Source organism: Triplophysa rosa, linkage group LG22 (genome assembly GCF_024868665.1).
Source record: "Triplophysa rosa linkage group LG22, Trosa_1v2, whole genome shotgun sequence".
Taxonomy (NCBI): Eukaryota; Metazoa; Chordata; class Actinopteri; order Cypriniformes; family Nemacheilidae; genus Triplophysa; species Triplophysa rosa.
The window spans coordinates 5,972,000-5,997,715 of record NC_079911.1 but is presented as its reverse complement, the minus strand read 5'-3'; the positions used below and the strand labels follow the sequence as shown (position 1 = coordinate 5,997,715).

General features: G+C 40.7%; 1 protein-coding gene across 2 annotated transcripts in view; it reads right to left on the bottom strand.

The window, feature by feature from the left end:
* Positions 1 to 25,716, bottom strand: part of sh2d3ca (SH2 domain containing 3Ca) — a 61,526-nt gene that overhangs the window by 5,652 nt on the left and 30,158 nt on the right. For both annotated transcript variants that reach the window (XM_057321112.1, XM_057321113.1), the window contains 6 exons: positions 8,007 to 8,135; positions 5,921 to 6,348; positions 4,129 to 4,253; positions 2,930 to 3,417; positions 2,360 to 2,475; positions 942 to 1,113 (listed from right to left, as the gene is read on the bottom strand). In XM_057321112.1, coding sequence (XP_057177095.1) covers positions 942 to 1,113; positions 2,360 to 2,475; positions 2,930 to 3,417; positions 4,129 to 4,253; positions 5,921 to 6,348; positions 8,007 to 8,135 — 1,458 coding nt within the window. The remainder of the gene's footprint in view (positions 1 to 941; positions 1,114 to 2,359; positions 2,476 to 2,929; positions 3,418 to 4,128; positions 4,254 to 5,920; positions 6,349 to 8,006; positions 8,136 to 25,716) is intronic.

The following is a 25,716-nucleotide window of genomic DNA, read 5'->3' as shown; positions in this document are numbered from 1 at the left end:
ATAAGCGATCCCTTGATCACCTGGCAAAAAATTCCATTGACTCACATTGGAAAAACAAATCTCCTAGAGTGAACACTGAGTAACCACTTAGCAACCACCCAGGACACCCTAGCAACCACAAAGCAACATGCTAAAAACGACTCAAAAATCTTAGAGGCCATCCACACAGAGACGCATTTAGCTGTATACGTAAAGATTTTGTATCGTATCGGCGTTTCGTCCACACGTGCACACAGCGGTTTGGGAGCCTGAAACTGCTATTTTTTTAAACCGTGTCCCAGAATGAATAAATCTGAAAACGCCACCCTTGCGTTTTCGTGTGTATAGCCTATCCGTTTATTTTCTGAAACGATGATGTGTTGTGATCAACCCAGCGCGGAAAGTTTATGCGCATACTCCAAATCTTCTTCTCCGTTTTTAGTGTATCTCTGTGGCAGAATTACAGCGCCACATACTGATATTTCTTGAGACGAAGCGGTGAAAAGGAAAAAAGATTGGATACGGAAAACCCTGGCTTCGTGTGGATGTGGCCTTAGCAACTACCTGGCAAAGTAACCACAGAGATCACTCTAGCAACTACACTCAAAATATCTTCAGCTGCCTTGAAACACCATGGCAACCACCCAGAACACCCTAGCAACCACACAGCAACATGTTAAAAACCATTGGCTACAACCTAGAAAACCCTATTGTGCACCAGCAAACATTAACCAAATTTACTTATGAAAACTGAGTTGTTTTTATGCAGTAAAACTGTTTCTGATTTTCCTTATAGCATCTAAAAGTCCACAAGCACAGATGCAATACGATAATACACAGTGGTGATATTTTATTAAATACCCCTTACAGGTTTAAAACGTATGTACTGTACTACAAATACACTACTCCTCTCTGATATTCTTTCCTTTTGTTCTCTTTCCAATCGTTTCTCTGTCTCTCACCTGCGGTAGCTCCAGGGCCCTCATGACCGCAGCGAACCCGTACATGTTGCCCATGTTGCTCTTCAGTTCAGCGGCCAGCTGGATGGTCTTATGCAGCAGAGCGGCTCTCTCCTCTGTGCTGCCCGTACAGCCGAGCAAATCGACCGCCATCATTATAGACATGGTGTAGAACCTATTCAAGCAGAGGGAAAATCGCACAGTTAACAAGACAGAAGTGCTGTTCTACATGCAAAACAGGTTGTGCAGGGGGTCATATCTTTAACAGTCCGAAAGAGGCTCAACCAGGGCTGGACTAGAAAGATGGTGCTGTGGCATACGTGTCTTTTGCATTCACGTTGCGTGCATTCGCATTTATAATACGTCCGTCTAAGTGGCCAACGTCTCCGTTACGGCCCCATACAATAGAGGCAATCGCGTCCGTTACGGCCCCATACATTAGTGGTCACCACCTCCGTTCCGGCCCCATACTTTAGCGGCCCACCGGGAAAACGAACGCCAGATGGCCAGTCCGCCCCTGGGCTCAACATTATAATAATGAACTGATTAGCTCTGGAAACACATTGAGCCCCAAGAACTTGACACTTGTTTATTTATTTGTTTGTTTTTAACTGTGAATGGCATTAGGACTTAAATTGATTCATTTGATCATTACAGTGGAAGTCTATGATAAGTTCTAAATGTCCCCACAATGATGGTACGTCTTAACCACCTACATTAAACATACTAAATGATGCTTATTTAAAAATGTAAAAATGCACAAAAGTTTGTGTGAGGATTATTTTTAGGGGAGACATTTTGTACAGTGTTAAAGTTAGGGCTGAGTTTTGAGACCATTTTGGCGAATCGATTCGATCCTTATATGGTTTCAATTCGATTCAATTTCGAATTTCGATACGATTCAATTCAATGTCGATTAATTATCAGTATTAAAATCTTAGTTTTGATCATTTAAATATATAGGCTGGTAACTGAAACCCCCCTGCTCAGCTAAATTAATGAAAAACACATTCACGTTAATAGTATAGCCCACACAATTGTTTTGAATAAATTTTTACTTTTACTTTGAGTAACCAAACATTACTGTTAAAAATTAAAACATTGTAAATGTGCAACAGTGAAATCATGAACAACGTGAAATTCGTGAACAACTTAAAACATGTTTAAAGAAATAAAACAGATTTCAAAAATCAACTTGAATAATGGCGCCATCCTCTGGACGAGAGGCGAAATACAGATAATATTCTCTGAGACACGTGCATTAAGAATCGGGGATTTCCCCAATCGATATTATTTCTCTAAATTGCAGATCGATTAAAATCGAAGAATCTATATTTTTTACCAAGCCCAAGTAAAAGTCATTACTGTATGTATATCAAAAGTCTGTATAAAAACGAACGTGTCTATGTGTATCCCCTAACCTCTCTAGTAGATCCAGCCTCAGCTGGTGTCCATGCGGAAGAGTCAGCAACTCCAGCCCTGAGCTCACTCCCATCATCCTCTGCATCTCCTTGGTAACGCCCAGTATCCTAGCAACCTGCAGATGGCAACACAGTTATAAGAGCAATACATTTAACTCCACCCCCTTTATTTCCATCCAGATATATTCACAGTGATATATATATATATATATATATATAATTAGTCTTGAACTCATTAAATGATAAATGTGGTTAACAGTAGTGCGGATCAGCTTGTCATAGCATCTTATGGAATGTCTTCTGTTGAGTTTGTCATTGTCTGAACTCTCATTGATCAGAAAACAAAGTATAAGTAGTTTTTTGTTTGTGTCATCATGGTAAAGTTTACTTGTTAGGACCCAAGTCCATCCTAAAAAAATGAAAGGTTCTTATAATTCAAGCAAAGGCCCTGGATGTGTGCAACATTTTGTCTGTTTGTTTGTTCACATGTGCAAACTAACTAGTGACAGTGACATTGCTGTTGAGTCTTTGTTTAGTTTTTAAGTGCCAGCGTGTAGCTGCGTTATTTACCGCGCAGTCTGCCATTGTAATGTGCTTGGAGGCTGTCTTAGGATCCACCTCCGCCAGCAGCTCCTTCACCGTCTTCAACACGCTCATCTCCAGTGGTTTATTTTCTGCCGGTAGAAGACTCGACTGATACTTTCCTGGCATGAAGGAAGAGCAAGTTTCCACCAGGGGGAGCACGAAGGCTTCTATCCCATCTTGAGCTCCAGAGCCTGGACTTTGGCCCTCCTCCACTCTCAGCCTCTCCACATAACTCTTACAGGGTGGAGTGGGGGCTTGTCCGGGTCTCAGCTCACAGTAGCTTCCCCCAGGCTCTGAATTCTCGGATGGGTACCCGTGGGCTGGTGTGGAGTGGGTGGGGGGCGTGTCTGAGCAGGAAACGTTGTTATTGGAGGAGGAGGGTGAGAGATGGGTATCACTAGAACGCCGCATCACAGGTGAGGGCGGGATTACGGCAAGGACACGTCCACCTGAGCCATGTCTGTGGCGAGAGACTGGATACATACACAAGAACAAAACATTTAAAACTAAAGTTAGTAAGTTCTGTTAGATTTTACTGACCCTCGTGTCTTTCCGAACCTGTGTAATTGTAATTGTAAAAACATAAAATTGTGTCTGTTACTCAAACAGACAAACTATTACAAAGCTATTGCATAGCTGTTGAATTATATATCATAATCCGCTTGTTATGTCTGACGTCACGCACCACCATATATGGAATATACCGTTTCCGGGTCCAACCGCTCAATCAGATGCCATAGAAAAATAACAAAAAATGCTAATATACAGTCATGGCATGATGTAAAACTGCCGAAAACCCTCCATCCCATCCTTTATCTCCAATAGGAAATCACAAATGGCCACACTGCGATTGATTTTTTTTACGAATGAAGATTTCGTGAGCCAGGAGACTAGTGTGCACTGTGAGTTAAACATTTTGCTCATATGCGTGATATAACAGTGCTGATAAACAGCTGTTTTAACTATATCCTCCATTGAAATGAGAGGCTTGGACCCGGAAATAATATTCCTTACGTCACAATTTAACACTTTTTTAAGCTTAACATTGTCGATTTGTCTTTCTTTAACTTCCAGATAATGGAGACTTCATTAAACCTCTTTTGTGTTCCTTGAAAGAAAGATTTGAAACTAGTTAGCATTAGCATTTTTAGCTAGCACTATCAGTCTGAACAAAATGTACTTACTGGGGGTGTAGGCAGGGGATAGATGACTCTCCCCCACCGGGGACAGGGGGCGACGATACTCTTGGATCTGATCCATACTCATGGCACAATTCCTCATAGCATCTTTATGATGTACAGTGGAAGGGCTGGAAAAGACAAACAAGCCTTTAGAATCTCACATACACCTGTAAAACGTTTTTTATACTTTAAAACAATCCATCGTGAAGGTCACGGCTAAGCTCTAAAAAATTGCTGGATTATTTTCAACCCACCGTTGGGTCAAAAAGGGACGGACCCAACCGCTTGGTTGTAAATGAACCCAAAATGGGTTGTTTCAACCCAAAGTGCTGTGTTGTTTTAATACATTGTTGGGTCAAATACAAACCATTTGCTGGGTTAAAGCAATTTGGAGATTTTAGCGGAATCTAGTGGTGAGATTGTGAACTGCAACCAACGGCTCACTCCACCCCTCCCTTTCAAAGCACTTCAGTGGCTGACACAGGAATAAGATGTCGTCACGTTTTCGCTTCTTTGGTGAAGGAGATAACGTATTCACGAAACGCGCTCTGTAGAGCAGTTTGTCCATTTAGGGCTACTGTAAAACAACATGGTGAACTTCATGTAAGGGGAACCGCGGTGTATGTAGATAGAAATAGCTCATTCTAAGGTAATAAAAACACAACGCTTCATCATGTAAGGTCTTTATACACCTCGGAAGACAGTCAATAGGTCCTGCCAAATATTACACACAGCACCTTTAACTTACCCCAGCGGTTGGGTTTTTCCCCTTTTGACCTAACGCTGGGTTGAAAATTACCCAGCATTTTTTAGAGTGTATATTAAGCATTTCTTGTTAACAACTCACAATGTTGAACTCAAATGATTAAAACTAGGCACTAAGCTACACACATTCGGTGCTACAGGGAGATTGTGACACTACAGAATGCATGCATGGAAGCAGGTGAAGTGATGTGTTTTTATGTGGCCAAATCTGTTTGGAAAGATTAATAGGTGTGGGGTAGGTGGGAGGGGGGGGTTCTGTGCCAGCTGTGAACACACACACATCACACACACCAGCTGCTGCCCTCTGCAGGTTTCACTTCGGGCTCGACTGCCTGAGATTCAGCTGGCTCTGTTGGCTGGGCAGCACTGATGATACAAGACATCTTTAATGAGTAAATCACACCTGCATCCATGTCACGTGTGTATGACTGTATCAAAACAATGTGTATCCACCAGAACACCTGATCTCACACCTGACATACTTAAGGATCATCATTCAGATATATATATTATTGTTATAGTGTTGCTAAACACATACTGTATGAGGCCCATATGAGATGCTACAACCTTAAATTAAAGGAATAGTTCACCCAAAAATGAAAATTCTGTCATCCTTTACCCACCCTCAGGTTGTTCCAAAACTGTGCACATTTCTTTGTTCTTCTAAACACAAAAAAAGATATTGGGAAGAATGTCAGTAACCAGACAGATATCATCCCCCATTGACTCCCATAGTATTTATTTTCCCTACTATGGCAGTAAATGGGGAATAAGATCTGTTTGGTAACTGACATTCTTCCAAATATCTTCCTTTCTGTAGAGCAGAACAAAGAAATGTATACAGGTTTGTAACAACCTGAGGGTGAGTAAATGATGACACAATTTTCACTTTTGGGTGAACCGTCCCTTTAAGTTCTGAGGTGATACTTCTTTGTTAGCTGGTTTGGAGGAAGATGATCTGCCAGGTCTGAACTTTGAGAACTACATTATCAAAAATAAGTTCATGAAAGTAACATCATTCATTTTCTACCTGTGAGGTATCATTTTCTCTGTCGTGAGTCCGTCTGTCATAGTAACGCTACGTCTCTTGATGTGCGCCCCCCTCTGAAATGATGGTGAATGTGCGGCTCCTGGTCTCCCACCAGCTAATGCAAACGTTGCCTCCAGGTACCTAAGTGGCAATGTTCGGTTGACCGGACACAGCAGCTGAGCTCCGGTGCGTGGGCATACGGCATGACCCGTGCCAGCATGGTGCCTGACCAGCGTGGGCACAGAGTCAAAGCTCTCGTTCTCCAGCATGTACTGGATTTTACTTTGCCCGCTCTTGATCAGGACTTTACTGATCCTACAGTGAACAACTTCCTGCTGCCAACGACACGTCAGGACGTAGTCCCCCACGGTGGACAGGGAGTCCCGGACGAGGAAGTCACCGCTACGTGAGACCAAAGATTCTGAGACCTGTGTTGACACAAAATAAAGAGGGAGAATGAAATTGTGCAATTATTGCTGGACGTATCGCAGTCTGTGTTTAAAGGGAAAGTTCACCCAAAAATGAAAAATCTTTCATAGCTTTATGGGATTCCAAAGCTGTATGGCTTTCCTTTGGAAAACAATAAAGAAGATATTTTGAAGAATGTTAGTAACCAGATAGCTTTGCCCCCATTCCCTTCCATTGTGAGCATAAAACCATTGAGTTATTTCTCAAAATATATTCTTTTGTGTTCCACAGAAAAAAAGAAGGTCACATATATTTGGAATGACATGAGGGTGAGTAAATAATGACAAAATGTTTATTTTGGGGTGAGCTATCTCTTTAAAACTGCATTGCCCACATTAGCACCATGGCTCACTGTGAGAGCATTTGCGCAAGTTTATTTACTTAAGATGTTTATTAACATTTTTCAAACAGCTTTGAATTCTAGCATTTGTTTTATAGGATAATGTAAACTTGAATCCAGTGTTGGGTAAGTTACTCTGAAAAAGTAATTAATTGCTAATTACTAATTACAGATTCAATGGTGTAATTAGATTACTGTACAAATTACTCTCTCCAAAAAGTATTTAATTACTTATTACTTTCTATATCCTATATCAACCTTGATTAGTTAAGTGATTCAAGGATAGACACGAAACGACTCTTAATTCATTCAAATAAATAATATAAAACTACATAAAGTACTCTTATTAACTGACTAAAGTATTACAAATGTGGGAAAGATACATTAATGCATGCATTTTAAAATTTTAAAATTAAAATTTAATGTCAATTCCACTATTGTATATATTACACAGTATTTAGTTCAATTACATCCAAAGTAACTGTAATTAAATTACAGAAAAAATAAGAGTAACCCATTACTTTACTTTTTAAAGGGAAAAGTAATTAAATTACAGTAACTAATTACTTAGTAACTAGTTACACCCAACACTGCTTGAATCACTCTTGGACAGTTTAAAGTATTTTTAAAAGAAATGTAATTTTTTAGCATATTAACAAAATAAAACCGTGAAATGGAAAATTTTGGAACATGGCTAATATTCCAGGTAAAATTGCTTCAATTTGTTCACTATGTCACTCTATCTTGTACATTTCGATTTTGCTCTGTCCTTCAGCAGATGGCGCTACAGCACACTTAGTCAGGTCAGTGGTGCAGCATGGGGGCGTATCGCCATGGTGACTGGATACAGTTTTTAATAGAGAGGGCTGGAGTTTCTCTTTACTCCAGCTCAACTAGGAATACATTATGGTAATGCCCAGATGGCTGCTCGCATAGTAGACATAGCGTGGGCAGCAGTTTGAGCAAAAAACAAGACACCTACAAACACAGACAGAAAAAATACACACACAACAAACACAAATACGTTCACACACAAAAAGCTCAATATAAATAGAGGTTAAAAAACATGCTACAAAAAGTGCTACCATGCACTCCAGCACTCTTTTACCCAAATAAAGTTTTGTTAAATGTGACATTAAACTGCAACGTTTCAACAGATGATTTAGTCCATGCTTAAGTTACTTCAGTTACGTTGCTCATGTGAGTGACACTTCGCAACATTCCCGGTAAAGTTTGCAAAGTATAAAAAAAGTGTTTGTCATATCCACACACACTCACCTCTTGTGGAATATGGCCATGGTACCAGCCGTGGCTTCTCATGTCACTGCTACTGAGCTTCAGTTCCTCCTCCAGCTCCTTCCTCAGTTTCTCTGGGGGAGACTCCAGCAGATACTTCTCCTTGGAGAACTGCACAGAACACACAAAACCAGCACCTACCGTAAGTTATGCTTCTCCACATCACACACATACATGTACCTGCTTGGCACTTACAATAAGTATTGATCGCTTTAGAGAAAAAAAACTTGGACAAGAATCGTAAGGTTTTATTGCCTCACTTATCAACCTGACATATCAATCCATACGAGGGATTATAAAGTCATCTGAGCCGCACAGAATTTCATTACAGATGTCTGTTTCTTCATGTTTACACATTTAGCCTGTCTTTGTTTATCATTTCTTTTATGCATCCTACTGACTACACTGTAAAAAAAACAGTAAAATTACGGCAGCTGGGGCGCCAGGGAAAAAATGTAAAACAGGATTTTTTTCAAAGTCAAATGACATGTTTTTCATGTCATTTTTACAAGTTGTAAATTTGCTGCGTATTTCTGTCATTTGACCGTATTTCAAAAATACGTTAAAATGTTGTAAATTAAAACAGTAAAATCCCGTACAATTAAAAAAAACTTTTCCACAGTGTAGACCAGCTGATCACCAACATTTTGTGCAAATGGTTCTTTGAGGTTTATAAAAACATTTTCAACTTCAAATCTGCATGTTGTTTTGCTTCTGCTTCTAACGTTTATGTCAGCAGTGACTCAGTGAATCTTTTCCACAGCTAACCCCACTATTACTAAAGATACACATTTACACTAACACAAATGTTCTTTTCTCGCTCAAAGATCAACATCGCCCCAGATGTGTCTGTTTGGACAACACAGCTCTTCGTCCAGTAGAAAAAGAGAATGATTAATGAGCGTGACAGTTAAAGCCTAAGGTCTCGACCCTCGGTCAGCAAGAAAACCTAATCCAAACACAGACACAATGTAATCAAGTCAATAAAAAAGACTACAGAGAAAGCTCAACGCACTAATAGGGGACAAGCCTCTGCGTGAGGTCATAGATAATATAAGAGCAGTACTGTTTGTGTGAGTGAGAGATGGTGAAAATGGGAGCTACAGGATCAATTTTGCAGTCCTGGGTCACTCTGATGGTCTCTTTCTCTCTGAGGTAAATTGATTAGACATCTGCTTCCTGTTCCTCTCAAAGTTCCTTCCTCTTTTCGACCCTCTTATACCCGTGGGTGCTGAAGATGTTACATTTCAGCTATTCCACTCATATTTAATTGGCGTGTGTGTGTGTATTTTGTATAATGTGAGAAAGTGAGGCTGGGTCAAGTGTATAAAGTTATTGCTTTGTTTTTGCCTCCAGGGGCCGGATTCACCACCTGGCTCTAACAGTCCTCTTTCATAATCTCATAGAGGTGTCTGTAATTGTTTTTCGCTGCTTGAAGATGGCCACAAGGTACGATAATCTGGTCTCATATTTTCTGGACCATGGGGAAAACTCCCAGTCTGCCAGTGATATGAGGTTCATATTGATTTATGAGATGCGCCTTTCAGAGGAGATTATAACAGTTTCCAATTTTTTAAAACTCTTTTCCTCGGTGACCTGACTTTATTAGTGTTTATTTGCAGAGTGAGTTGGCGAGGAATGTTTCTATGACGTTTCATCCGTACAGTGTTTTCTATAGTACGACCAAAAGAAGAGATAAGAGATTTTAAGAAATGGAAAACACGAAAATAAGACAAGAAAAGTGCAAAGGAAAAAGAGACAAGACGAGCAAATATGAGATGATGGAAAACTTCACATGAAAGAAATTACACGAGACACCATTCGGAGAGGATTTTCTTTGGCGTGCAGGTAGTGTCATTTCTGCAGAGATTCACACTTTTTCTAAGAGGGAAGAGGGATTGAAAGATCTCTGAAGACTTCAGCCAGATACCTGCCCTGTTTCAACTCCCTTGTCCCATTTAGATTTGTACCTTGAGGGCTAAAGCGTCTTTCTCACTGTCCGCCACAGAGAAACTACTTCTGGCGGTCTAATGAAAAACATGCTGCATGGGGGAAATGACCTGGCCACATGCACGTGCACACAAGCTGATAGTGTAACCTCTACTAACAAAAAGAGAGAAAACAAGAAAGATATTTAAGACACAGGAGAGATACTGCAGAGATGGGGATAGGACCTATACAATTCACCCCAATGCTGAATCTTTGGTTGTCATGGAAACATTCTATTGTGAGTGAGCAGGCCTGTTGTTTTGATGCGTATCATGGACTATTGATTCAAGACCATACACACACATAAGCAAGTATTCACACAGTTTAACAAGCAAGAAGGCAATATGTGGATGAAATGTATATTAAAGGGATAGTTCACCCAAAAATTTTAATTCTCTCATTATTACTCACCCTCAGGTAGTTCCAAACCTGAAATGTCCTTGTTCTGCTGAACACAAAGGAAGACATTTATAAGAATATCAGTAACCAAACAGAACTCATGCCCCATTTACTGCCATGGTAGGGAAAATAAATACTATGGGAGTAAAAGAGGGATGAGATCTGTTTGGTTACGGACATTCTTACAAATCTCTTGCTTTGTGTTCATTAGAACAAATAAATTGATACAGGTTTGGAAAAATCTGAGGGTGTGTAAATCATTTTTGGGTGAACTATCCCTTTAACACGGTTCCACAGACAGACTTCAAATCTACTGAACTTTTGAGAAAACCTAAAAGAGAGCCTTTATATACTGTACCATTGATAAGATGATTGTTTGGACATCAATCCCAGTTTGGCTTCTTAACATAAGTGCACTTCTTTCCACGCAAATTAAGATAGTTTTGATGAGGTTTGGGAGCTTTCTGACTCCCGCCCATAGACAGAAACTTAACTGACATTCTGCGCTTTGAAAGTCAGTTGAGTTGCTGTCTATGGGTAGTCAGAAAGCTCCCGCACCTCATCAAAACTCTCTTAATTTGCATTGAAAAGAATGGATGTACTAGGCTGAGGGTCAGTAATTTATGGCATCATTTTCATTTTTCGGGGGAGTTCCCTTTAAGTGACTTGAAACCTGCTCTGTAGATGCTGTTATCCACATCCACCAGCTCATAATTCCTAGAAAAATATGAATAAACATTTATATACAATTTAAATGATTGGTAAATATAAATAAATACATGTTAATATTTCCTAAATATACGCATGTATGTGTATGTTTTTGTAATATGAATATGCACAGTACACAGACATGTAAACACAAACTTTTATTCTGGATGCGATTAATCGCGATTAATTGTTCGACAGTTATTTTCCATAAAACAAGACAGTAAAAAGACTGCAGTGCTTAGTTGCATCGTGAATTTTGTCTCCTGTTTTATCTTGTGGAAGGTGTTTAAACTCAAAATCTTTGGGTAAATGTATACACAAAAACAGACTGACACATTCAGAGGTGGTTCAGACCCCCATAGTTTGTCATGAATAACATCCAAGCATGATACATCACCCAATTTCGCTCAGCACCCCCACGCTATCGGAGCACCAATCGCATCGCTCCATCTAACAAGACCCCCAACCCTAATTCCATTTCCACCAATCAAAATGAACCTCTGCAATCAGTCAGATCCTGTGTGATTGAACGCAGCTGCTCCTCTGGGTGAAAGGAAAACCATAGACACAAAAAACCATTAGGCAAACACAAACCGCAGATATGGCAGATAGAGAATCACGGGTCAGCGCCTGCCATTGAGTCTGCTCTCTGGGGTAGAGTTAATCCAGTCAGTCCCGCTGAACACTGACCCACTGCCTTGAGTGATAACGGGATGCTGGTGGTAAAAATCACCTGCCAAATAGATCAAGAACACCATTTAGGCCATAAATATGCTTTACGCCAGCAGATACGAAGGCTTGACCAACACATTGGAAACGTGTGGTCCTGTTGCACATACCTGCTATAGCACTTTCTCTGGTAACATTGAGAATTGCAGCAAGTTTCTGCCATTCTGTTTTGATATGCAAAGTTAAAACATGCTAAATACAACAAACCATATCAAAACAAATATACGTTTCAATTATGGATCACTTGTTTTGTTGATCACTTGGCAGTATAGCCAATACAATATAAGGCCTAATATTTGTCTATTGTTTAAGGTTGATAAGTCACAGTTGTTTTTGATTTTACAAGATTGTTTGGTTGTAATTTAAGGACTTTTGGGTAGCCATTTGATGTCCAACATAATGTCCAGTGCTTTCATTTACTATTTTCCTCACATTAACATGTATTTTCCAGTCCAATCTTTATACACTGTCCTAGCCAATAAAGAGATAAAATGCCCAAAAATGTAACCATATTTGAACCATAGACGTAGAGTATGTTTTACTTCCACTTCGTTCACTGTCTAAAAACCCAGATACAAAAATGGTCTTCAATAATAACAGATTACAAACTATATTTCTGGCTTTATAATATTTTAGATGCCATTTGTCCCAGTCCACTAAATAGCACTGAGGACTGTGTTCTAGTGTTTGTCTACGCTATGACCTTTCCCTCCACTCGACCCAGAGGTTCCTATTTAAGACGTGGTCCATCTGCTGTCCGTGCAGTGTTGTTGTCCCCTTATCCCACCATAAGCCGTTTTAAATCCCATATCATGCCCTCATCTCCCAGAAAACCGTCTTCGCCTTATTCCTCTATTTTAACACCCCTCGATCCTGCTTCCTTACACCACCCAATCTGCACCAAATCCCCCTATCTGTCATCACTGGCCTACAGCCCAACACATTACATCTTAAAGCAATCACTGTTGCATAGATTTGGTCTCTTATTACTCTTTTAAACACACACCCACACGCACTTAGAGTTTAACAAGCACATATGCAGGTCAACAGAGTTCCCAAATTGATCTTGAATGACTCTGTTAACAACAAAACTAAACTGCTGTTGTTTCTATATCTAAATCGAAAACAGATTTTTGAAATATCACTGTAAATAAGCAGTGTGTAGGCCTATATTAAGTAAGAGCATAAGACAGTTCACATCTCAATATCTCCAATGAAGAGCTTTAACATTTTCCTGAAGAACCTTGAAAAGTGCAGAGTTAGGGCTCTTGCGATGGTACTTTGATTTACATCATGATATTAACATTGTACTGAGCTGTAATTCAAATAATACCAAGGCACATGTTTAAAGGGGTCATATGTCACGAATACGTGTTTTTCTGTGTCTTTGGTGTGTTATAAATTGCCCATGCATGTATTAGACACGTACAATTGCAAAACTTTAAGTGTCCGAACAAAAGATGCATTCTATCTAAAAGTGAATGCTGACCCAGACCTGCCTGAAACGCCTCGTGTAACCACACCCCCACAAATCTACGTCAGTTCGTGGTATGATTTGACTAAGAACGCCCAAATGTATACACAAGTAAGGCGGGCGTACCTGTCAGTACAATTGCTTAGGAACCTGATGTTCCAGATATGGTAAGAGACGTTTCATTTCCGTCACACGCTTGCAGTATTCGACCAATCACTACGCACTGGTTAATTGGCCAATCATAGCACACTTGCTCTTCAGAGCGATGAACTTTGTAAAAAAATCTGCACGTTTTAGAGAGGTGGGGCAAAGAGGAGATACAAAAATGTATGTAATCTTGAATGTTTATTGTACTTCTCAGTATTTTTAAAAATACCATGGTGCCCCATGACATATCATAGGGTCTAATGGTTAGAGAATCAGACTCGTGACCAGAAGGTTGCCGGTTCGATTCCCAGAGCCGGCGGGTAACAACTGAGGTGCCCTTGAGCAAGGCACCTTACCCCTACTTGCTCCAGTGGGCGCTGCAGTGATAGCTGCCCACTGCTCCGGGTGTACGTGTGTTCACCACTTGCTGTGCGTGTGTTCACTACTCTCTGGATGGGTTAAATGCAGAGGTCACATTTCGGGTATGGGTTACCATATCTGACTAATAGGTCACTTTCACTTTCACTTCACTTAAAACACTAGGGTATTGCCATGGTACATTTTTATTGAATTTTATTTTATTGAATACAAACATTAGCGGGATATGCATACACAAGCATGTGTAAAAACAGCAAATGCAGAAGTTTAGAAGAGTTCAACACGACCTCAACTCAGAACAGCGCAGGAATTAGGTCATTTTGAACCCGCCCTGCGGTTTCTTTAATTGGCACCCGTCCTTATACCCATTAAAAATGAAGGAGTGTTTTTAGTATTATTTAATACGGTCCTGCGTCAAAACACACGCACAAACACACTCCTGTCAAACAAAATCAGTCAACTGCCTGTCAATGTGGCTTGTTGTTTTGCTGGGCTCCCCCAAGGGTCATACAGAGAGAATGGTGTGTGTGCGTTGAAAGGCCATTGCCATCACATGCGCCGACACAGTGACCTCGGCTGTCTAAGAGCAAACACCTGGGCGTGCTGTTGTCATGGAAATCTTACTTTGCCCCCCGAAGATGTCTCAAGGGTGAGTGTCTTGGAAAAACGAAGGGGAAATTCAGTCTGAATGCAGGAAATGTGGGTGTATGTGGACAACGCCCCATTGTCCAGCTGTTCTGTGTGCAACGTTAGGTCTCCAAGATATTTCCACTGATGCACTTCTGTCTGACATTTTACTGCGCTGTGAATTCTGGGTGTGGGAACACAAATTCCATTTCAAGCATTTGTAACCTTGAGGGCTTCCTGTTGTTTATCAAGCCCCTGGGTTTGAATGATTTCCCATGCATAGGTAATGAGTATTTCAAATGAGATTGATAATTAAGCATCAATTATGAATTACTGGCCCACACCACTCATTTGACTGAAGAACACTGAGATTTACTGGGATTTGTTGTATAATGAAGTGTCTGTTCACTTGATTGCCTGTCAACGACCATATTTGTTCAGTATTTCATTCTCGTGCATTTTTTACCAGACCACCCCCCAGCCAGGCACGGGACGGGATGGGGTGTTGTAATAAACCCAGTTGGCAGTGCATGACAAGGTGCACCTGAAGTTAATGCCCCGTCACCGCTGCGCTGGCGATAAATGCTGAGCGCCTTTTCTCAAGGGACCAACGTCTCCCCTTCTTAATAAAATGCAGCATCAAGAAGGGAATTTTACATGAGCACTATTTAGATACAGGGCTTCTTATGTCCCCCACTTTCTGACACAGTTTACACAATGATGAAGTTGAAAATGAAAGAGTTTTAAAAAAGTTTCACATACACACAATCCCATTGTCAAAAACAAGTAAAAATGATGTATTATTTATGCCAGGCTAGTAGTTGGCGATGTCACTTTGTGAAGAAACACTGCTGGCCTTCCAAAACCTCAGATGTCCAAAATTGCTGTTTTCAGGAAATTAAGAAAAAATGATTGATTGTTTTAAATGATTGAATACTGGGTTGTTAAAGCTGAAAAGCTCTTTTAAAATGGTTAGATATTTGACAAAACCCAGTGACAAACATAAAGGGTCACTAATAATAATGATTTATGACAAAAATACGATATATTGAGATACAAGGTTTCAGAAGGATAGCAGCGATACCCAGATTTAACCCTTTGTCGACGTTTATGCGTGTTTAGAATTTGGCAAATCTAGATCTACTTTTTGCTGAAGAAATGTTAATAAGTATGTTGCATAGCTCAATCCGACAGTCCTGAAGGCCGCCATCGTTGCTTTGGGCACACTTTAGCATGCCCATAGACTGAACACATAATGTGCATGATGCTACCGTTTTTTTTACAGTAACAGGGTCATATGACACGGCTAAAACGAATATTATCGTTTGTTTTTGATCTAATGCAATGTGTATACACGATTTAAGGAAACACTGTATTTTCTACATACCGTGCATGTTTGTATCTCTTTGCCCCGCCTCTCTGAAACGCGCAGATTTTTTTACAAAGTTCATCGCTCTGAAAAGCGAGGTGTGCTATGATTGGCCAGTTAACCAGTGCGTAGTGATTGGTCGAATACTGCAAACGTGTGACGGAAATGTAACGCCTCTTACCATATTTGGAACATCAGGTTCCAAAGCAATTCAGAGCCATTGAGAGAGAGAGTTCTGCCAACGGAAGTCCAAAACGCTGGAGCATCACGTGATTCATGGAGCCTTCAGATAGTACCAGGAAGTTATGTTTTCTCTTTAAATGCTTTATTTCTTTCATTTTTTTATTCATTAAATGGCTTTCATCTTTAAATGGGTTAGAAGTTTACCTCAGTTGGTCTGTTTAGTCGCAGCTCCATGCGTTACTAGTAACTTCCGGGAACTATTGAGAGCCTCCATGAATCGCCATCGCTGTGAAAAAACTGTTCCACTGGAGTCAACGGAGTTGACGCGACTCTCTCTCTCAATCGCTCTGAAGCAAATGTACTGACAGGTACACCCACCTTACTTGCGTATACATTTAGGCGGTCTTAGTCAACTCATACCATGAACTGACGTAGATTTGTGGGGGTGTTGTTACACGTTTTTGTATAATGCTAAAGTTAATGCTAAAGAGTTTTTGCCCATGTGTGGGGACTCCGCCCCTTACCTGGACTAAATCCTTCAACATCCTCTATAACCTTGCATATCTCTAAACATGACAAGGACATCACACCTATGATATTTCAGCAAAAAACCAACCACAATCCAAGTTTAACCAGGTGCTAAATGTGCTAAAATCTCATGGTACCACATATTTAAATTAGGTCACAGTAATGGTTTTCAATGCAAAATCGATCTTTCTATGTAACTTACACTGTGTCTACACTGGACAAAAGACAATAGAATACATTAGAACCCATTATAATTTTACATTTTGTCCACACTGGATGCGGCGCGTGAATAGAATTTTGTTTCTGTGTTTTCTATTGGCCATGACAGCTGTAATTCATATAATGATGATCAAATGATGGAGAAGAGTGTTTTAACTGGGCATTAATCCAGATGGGCAGTAGTAGAGTGCACTCATTATGATTTTAAAGAGCAGACTTACAGGCGTGGATTGCAGTGGTGGAATGAGTCCAAGTATAATCTACCAGAGTTTGCAGCAACCTGTGCAAGCTACTCACTTCCTTCCTTTAGGATGAAGAATTGCTCAATGCATTCAGCCCTAAACACAAACATCCCAATTAGCCGTCTAATCTTAGACTTCTTCCTCTTAATTTTTTCCATTTTATTTCAAACAAACACCTATCCAAGACTTGACACCACACCCACTGAATCTGTCTTCGATCGCCGCGGCACAGCATCTACACTGTTTGCGTGCTGTTGCTGGTCTTCCCTCCGGCCTAACACGAGCGAGATAAAGAGACAGCGAGAGGAATCTGGGCATATGGGGTCTACGGGTGGTGTGGGGTCTGTGTGTTAGGGAGCAGTATAGAGCAAGTTTGTGTCTGATGGGCTTGGGCATATGGTGTCATAGAGGGGGGCGAGTTTCACAGGAAAACACACATGACTTAGCTTTCATCACAGGTTTGGAGAGGATATGTCACTGCAGATAAATGCCTCAACATTCACGGCATCCGTGTTAGCCAACTAGCAAGTCGGTGCCGTGATTCAGCAAATGCAACGTAAAGCTGAAATCATGAAAACAGCCTCTGTTCCTGCAATTCTCAATATTAAAAAAACAAAAACTTGAGAAGTGCTGACTTTTTGATACTGAACTCTTCATACTCTTTTACACTTGACAAGTTACCTAACATATTTAGTCTTGTTTTATAAAATAAATATAAGAATTAAGTATTTTTTTAAAGGTCCAGTGTGTGTTTTAGCGGCATCTAGCGGTGAGGTTGTGAATTACAACCAATGGCTCATTCCACCGCTCCCTTTCGAAGCATTACGGTGGCTGACACAAGACAAAGTTGTTGTCACATTTTCGCTTCTTTGCCAAAAGAGATAACATATTTATGAAACATTCTCTAGATTGTCTGTTTAGGGCTACTGTAGAAACAACATGGCAAACTCCATGCAAGGGGACCCGCTGTCAATAGATACCCCTTAAACTCACACATTGCACCTTTAAAACAAGCAAAAAAAATAACTGGCAAAAAAATAACAATGATTTTAAGACAAATTTTTTGATTATATTTTATTTTTATGAACTTCCTATAATTCATTTTAAGAACATTCTTATATATTGTCTTATGAAGTCTTGTGAATCCGGCCCCAGAGCTAATGAGTCAGTTTTAATAACAGCTGCGTGGATATTTTAGATGACTGACAGTCAGCTGACCTAAAGTGTTAATATTCCTAAACGGTCACATTGAGCTATTGCAAAATGCACCTCCGCTTCCTGTTTTTCAGGGAGAGTAACCAATTAGGAGCCAATTTACAGGCTGTGAGGGGTCACAGGGTCAAAGCTCTGATAGATTTGTGAGGTCACAGGACACATCAACATAACCCCTCAAACGTTGTTCCCACTTCACAATGCTTATCCTTGCTTATAGATGAGTCAACTGTGTGTGCATTAACTCAGTATAATAGTATGAGGCCAGGGCCTGTTTTGTGTTCAAATAAACCGCAAACTTCACAATGCTGCACTAGGCACAGCCCCAAAGAGGAAACTGCAGCAGCGGTGAGTTGGCGAACAAATATAGAGACACGTCCGATTGATTAATCAATAAATGTCAGCCGTAGATTAATTACACAGCCTGGAAGACGTACCAGCTGAAATTATGAAGACACCAAATTCAATAAAAGACTTTTGGCAGCACTTCTGGGGTGCATCAGTTAAATAATACCAGCATAAGAACTGTGAACATGGACCAGCTCATCCGGTTTAGATTTAATCATACCTGCTAAATCCAGCTGAATTCATCTCAGTAGCTGTTTTGCGTTTCCGCAGTTTCAGATACGATGAACAGATCACAGTGTCGTCTTTTTGATTTGATGGAGTTCTTAGTTGTGTCTCAACTTACTATGTGATGTTTCTCCTTAAATTAATTAGAAGACAAATAGAATCAAACGAGACAAGTGTTAAAATACAATAAGGCTCCAAATCCACCGAGGTGCTTTTACGCGGCTGAAAACGGCAGGCGCTGGCTGAACACGCAAGTTGCAGACGTTTGAACGGCATTTTTTTCAAGCGGAGGCGCGTTGGTAACTATGATACGCTGAGCGTGAAAAAACGCTGAGCACCGGCACTGAGCCTGCGGAAAAGAACGCCAGCTGCTAGTGTTTTCTAAAAACGCGGCGTTTCCATTGGAAACAATTGAAAAAACATGCCATACGCCGACAGAAACGTTTTGGTGGACACAGCCCCTAAAGGAGGTGTAAAATTGTATGGGTCAAACAATCCATATTTGGGTGAAGCTGATAAACATTTTTGGGTCAAATCGTCAATAATATTCACTTTTGATTTCTGAGCTCAGTTTGTGACAAGGTCTCTCCTGAAACATGAGGAGAAATTTGTGGAGAGATTTCTGGGTCTTTTTCTCAGGAGAAATGTTTAAGGTGCAGGGGACAAAAGCAAAAGTTTTCATTTGCTCTCCATCATTGATGTCTTGGAGAACTAACTGGACTATTAAATAAATGTAGATATTTTCTTAAGAACTGAGGAGAAAGAAGTAAAAAAATGGAGGTGAAATCTCAGAGAACTTGGGCGTTTAGCAAGCAAACAGTCCTCTGGCAATGTTTGTGCTCTGAGGAAATGTTAAAGCATCAGTCTGACATTTGCTGGTGGAATTCAATCGATACGGACGCATCATGACTATGTCTTTGTTCACACCGCACTCAATTCTGATTGGGTTTATTAATCCAATCTTTAGGACTGACCATGGAAGACACAAAATTGGATTGGATTGTTTAGACAGACTGCCAAACAAATGACCTAAGCATCACCTGATGCCAAAACATTATAATTTGTGGAAAAAGATGGCAAAAATTAAGACTATATTTTTAAAGTTTAAAATTGCTCAGTTATTTACAGATATCCAGTATTCACAATGATATGATCAATGCAACAACAGGTATTCACTATACAGTCGTAAATATGGACGCGATCCATACACACATTTACAAACTACAAAACATCAACATGAAATCCATTTAATCATTCAAATGATTGAATTGATGGAAAAAATGATTTATAGAATTATAAGACATTTCAGATCACAAAATTTCACATTACAAAAAATAAAAATTATTTTAATAGGCAGTTCTTAACTTTTCCCACTCTATCGGCATCCGTGTTCAAAACCAAAAATAGCAGGTTACATCCCTTACTTATCAAATTGATTTCTATTTACTTGTTCAGTTATTGTTCTGTTTTTTGTTTATTTAAGTTGGATACTCCAAAGACAACAAAAATTGCATTTTTGTCACCAGTAATAAAACAGCCTACATGTGGATCTGTCTTTCAGTGAAAACAATAAAGTGATCCATAAGAGAGGTGACGCGCACACATTCTCATCACCCACTTTGATCAATATATACACACGCCCACTCCGTCACACATCAACAGCCTTCAGACAGTCATCAGGTTATATTATAGCGCATCTCATGTACTAGCTAATGAGAAGGAAAGATACATGTTCTGTAAAAGTATAAAAATACACATGTATACATGTAAATGTAAACATATGTAAATGCCAATTGTATCTATGCAAAGCTGATGTCATGCTGAGCACCTGGCCATGTTTTTGCGTAACTGCATGTGCTTTTGCGTACAGTATTTTTCTAGAATTACCCTGCAAAAAAATGTAAACAACTGTTTGCTGGTTTATTGTAAACTGATGGTCTTAGCTGGTTTAAGCTGGTCTAGCTGGACTCCCAGTCTGACCAGTTAAAATGATCAACAAAGGACTAGCTTAACCAACTATACTTGTTTAGGATGTTTTTTTCAGCAGGACAGAGACAGAAGGAAAGTGGTATAGGGTCAGGTCCAGGTTTATTTCTTTTCACAAAAGCATATGGAAATGTCTTTGCTCTGGTTCAGGTCATAGTGTGTTTACTGAATGCTAATAACTGCTCTCCAGTCAAAGAGCCGTCTGGTCAACAACATCAGGGCAAAGACATAGCGCCCTTGCAGGGCAACACACACACACTGGGAAGAAGATCTGCCTTGTTATGTCGTCTGGCAGGTCACAGAGAGATTTCGCTGTCAGATACACACACACACCTGCCCTTCTGTCATCTGTCACCTGCCAACACTGATAGCAGCCAGAATGCCTTTGACTTCAGTTCAACATCATATCTGCTGTTCACACTGAAGGGAGGGTATCACAACTCGCTTCCTCTTGCAATTCTGCCCATTTCTTTCTCTATCTCACTTCCTGTATCACCTCTGTGAGACTGTGTCTTTTTCTCTCTCTCTATATATCTCGTTGCATTGTCGAGCCTGCAGCAGCCACCCCTGAAGCTATGCTGCGATTGGCTGGAGATGATGTCATCTCTTCCACAGAGGTGCATGCCATTGGCCAACAGCGCAGACTGTATCAGAGCACTGATTTCTCACTTTCATTCATGTTCAGCTGGGGCGAGGCATGCACTGGCAGGCGGCTCATGACCTCTCTGCCAGGGTCATCGCATTATGGTGGTACACCGCAAAAATCATACTTTAGACACGCACTTCAATGAAGTGCTAATGGGAGTTTATAACAGGATGAAGGGAAATAGTGCCCAGGTTAATACAGCTCAGGTGTGCACACACATGCACACATGCAAATAAGCATGTCTACACCAGCAGGCTTAACAGTATTCACACATTCATTATCCACACATTTACCCACAGCCACATGGTGACTGGAGCAAGCTAATCAGTGCGTCTCTGATGGGGGTTGGGATACGGGGGTGGGGTTGTCCTGGAGCGTGAGGCGGTCACCATGGTGACATCGCAGATGATGCTCTCCTCCTGGGTGGGGGGAGCTGAGTTAAAATGTGAGGGTGATGGGGAACTCCCTCATACAGATAACAGCACAGTTGACTGCGTGTGTGTGCTTGTTGGCACTTAGTCAGTCTCCCAATGGACACCCACTGCCCCTGATTGCATGTGCTAAACCGCACTACGCACGCCAGCGTTATCCCACTGCGATCGCAACTTCCCCTTTTCTGTCCTCTCACTCCCCTTCTCCACTCGGTACATGATGTCATTGTTGTTGTCTCTGTGGTTGCTGCAGAAGCGAATGTGATTCCTTGCAGCTTCTTTAATAAGAAATACAGTACATGCTCCACCCCTCTGGATCTCGCTTCTAATATATACAGTATAATCTCCATTTATATAGGCCAATGAATATGTCTGAAGCCTCTGCCTTGCACACGAAAACTGGGTTAATTCAATTTAATATACAATGGAAACCAGAGATTACATGCTCGACATGAATCTATAGCTAATCCAATCCACACAACACAACGGTCCAAAGAAGCTTAGAAGATACCAGCTATCCCATTTTCAGTAGCAATTCCTATTTCCAAGGTATAACTGAAACGAAAATTGAATTAATTTACAGTAATTAAACATCTAATCTGCCGCTCTCATCATTTTGTAATTTGAGGCAATTCGGTTGCCGAGTGACATCTCTACAATCTAAGACTATAAACGGCGTTTTACGCTTGTTCTGAATTATTGTGTTATCAAGCGTGGCACAATTCTTAGTTGCCGGCAGTAATTTCCTGTAGTGACTCTTCTACAGACATGGGTGCTGTAATAATGCAGATGATAATGCATGCTGGGATAGGTGGGAGTTCTTTGGTACCTATTGCGGAGTACTAAAAACTGCTTGTACCCAGTCAAATTTCACAAAGATAGACACACTCCTTGCCTAAACACAACAGCACAGCATCACCTATGCCTGAGCTATGAAAAATGTCTCCAGATTTTGATATAAAACAACTTTCAACACTTCAAACAGATTACCTCACATAAAGCTATCAGGACCAAGGAACACTGCACTGAAGCATGTGTGCTGGTTAGGCAAGTCAATCCACGTACCGATCCTGTTAACACTAGATAAGACCATTTACAGAACATTGGATTTTTTACACCATGTAGTTCAAAAGGACACGTTGTGTCTTAAACCCCCGTCACCAATCAAGTGTATACTACATGCACGACTGGATCTACTTGGGCAGATCAACATCTGAAGCCCCACAGATGGCTTTGAAATGTTGTGGCCAAAACAAAAGAGTAATGACAAGGTTCCCTTTATGTCTACTGAAGGTTGAAAGAGAACCTATTGCATTTCTTGTGATGTCTACAGAGAAGCCCATCACAAGGATACACAAGGATACACATGCATGCACCTGTTTATCAGTGAGTTGGAAAAGGGCATCCGACTGCCCATTGACCCCGAGGTCAAGATGGACTGAAGGTCAAGTGAACAAACAAAAGAGGCCTGACTGCAGCGTACCCCAGCACCCAGCTACTTTCCTCAGGTCCTCACCCACCTGCTCAACGGATCCTTTGTTGGACCGAAACTATAGGACATCTTTGCTGTGAAACTGGCCTTATCTGTCACTTGAGAGGAAATTAATTCCAGGTGGTGATGATAATTCACTGTCACTGAAGTATCTGATATTGGCTGGCCACTTCCTGAGCCAACAACCAATTCCATTGACCCACTGGATGGACAGTGTGACAGTCTTGGATGTGGAGGAAGAGAATGAGTAGAGGGAGGGATGGCAGTGAAATGAGGACTGAAATGAGCTGAAAGCCTCTCTTCATCTCTGTGATCTCGCTGATCTTTCCTAAAGGGACGGGAGCGCAAAGACTTCTTACCAACAGCGCAACAAAAATCTTCTCCCTTTGATCTCTACTCAGGTAATAGAAAAGCATCTCATTAATTCCCTTCTATTCCATTAATTCTTCAATAATTAATACATCTAAAGTACATACTTTACAACAAACACATACTTTAGATATATACTAGTGCACTTGAAAGGTTGGAGTAAACCATTATTAGCCACTTTGATCCTTTGCCTATTGCTTTTCTTATTAACCCACCATTCTGTCTATTTACCCATACCTCAAAAAAGGGGAAAAGAAGTATGTATGTAACAGGTATATACCAAGTTTTATAACATCCAACTTTTGCACAGATTGTCTGCCTCTAATTCAAGATTTTTGACAACCTCAGCATCTTCATTTGCGTGATAAGCAAAGCAGAACAAACAACATTAGGCTAAATTGTATACACAATACGAATGAAGATTAATCCAGGCTCGGAGGGACTTCTAGTTCAGCCACATTCATCAAAGGGGACGAGGCGAAATCAGCACAGGGGCGGTTTGGGGGAGGCATAAAAAACACGGCACTCCAAATCCGCGTGGCGTTCATTAGGAGAGAAAACAGCCCTGTGTAATTAGGTTATCCTCACATTCAGTAACAGGCAGATTTACTCGTGAACTTTTCTTTTTAACAGCTGCAAAGCCGCGGCAGCCCTAGGGAAGAGACAGCGGCTCCAGAGAGGATTTGGAGAGGATAGAAAGAAAACCACAAGAAAGAGAGAAGAAAGAGGAGAGGAAGGGGAGGAGGGTCATTCCCTTGAATATTTGAATATCAAATTAATATTTTTTTATATCACTGGGAAAAAAAGATGGAGTGAAACTATGTAACCATTTCACCCACCCAACATCCCATCAAAGCAGACAACCACACTAGACTGAAATCTGTGGTAATGGTAGTGAGGTATAGCTTTTAGACCCTAGTATGAATGTGGTTCCTGTCCCCTGGGGTTAAAACTAGCATGATCATTTATGCAAGTAGGATCACAGATGAAGGGAAACCCAAGCCTCCATCCAGCAGAAAATGGGGGATTAAGACAGACTGAAATAATCAGAGTATAACTGCGAGAGGCAGATGGAGCATTTGCGTTTGACGCCATTCCCAACAAACAGACAGCACCCTAAACCAATTAAAATGAAGACTGCACCATCTTCACTGGTAATGAGGCTGATGAATTGGCAACAAAAGCAACAGAACATCAGACTCTGTTGGGATACATTTGAGATCAATGGACTAACTGCACACATTGTATCTCTGGGTCCAAATTGGATCTCAGGACTCAAACCCTCAGTCAAAGGCGAGACATCATTTAGATAAGATACGAGTTGTGCTGAGCGAGTGTTGGAGAGTGTGAATAAGTGCAAAACTATCGAGCTGCATCAAACTCTACTTTGAAAAATTCCATAGACTACAACGCTAATCAAACAAACCTGAACCAACTATAAGGGTTTTCAGGATTACTAAAATTAAATGTTTCAATTAAACTTTGCAGTGACCCTTTAATAACAGAACTGAATAGCTCTTCTGTAAAGTATTTAACCCCAAGGTACAGTCCAGGTCAGGATGCTTGGCTGCACTCTAAGCACAAAAAACACCTCCGCTGTCTGAATCCGCATGTGCATATCAAGCCAGAAAGTCCATTATCAATCTCCAGCTGAGACACCATCATTCCTCCCACTGCCTCTCTGAGCTCAGGTGGCCAACGGGACAAACACATACATCATTACTGACAGTCTATGGACGTCTTTGGCCCCTACAAGGATATTGTGTGTAGTTCCATTTTGCTCATAGTATATTGACAATTGACATATAAGTATGTGCTGTGTATATACATATGAATATACAATGTTCTCTGAAAGATTTGTGCTACGCATGTGTTGGACTTATACTAGCCTGACTTGCCTGAATGAAGCTGAGAACAGTAAACATGACACCACCCCCTCCCCCCAATGTTGAACTGTCATGGAATTAAAATATAACCTGTCTAAACAACAA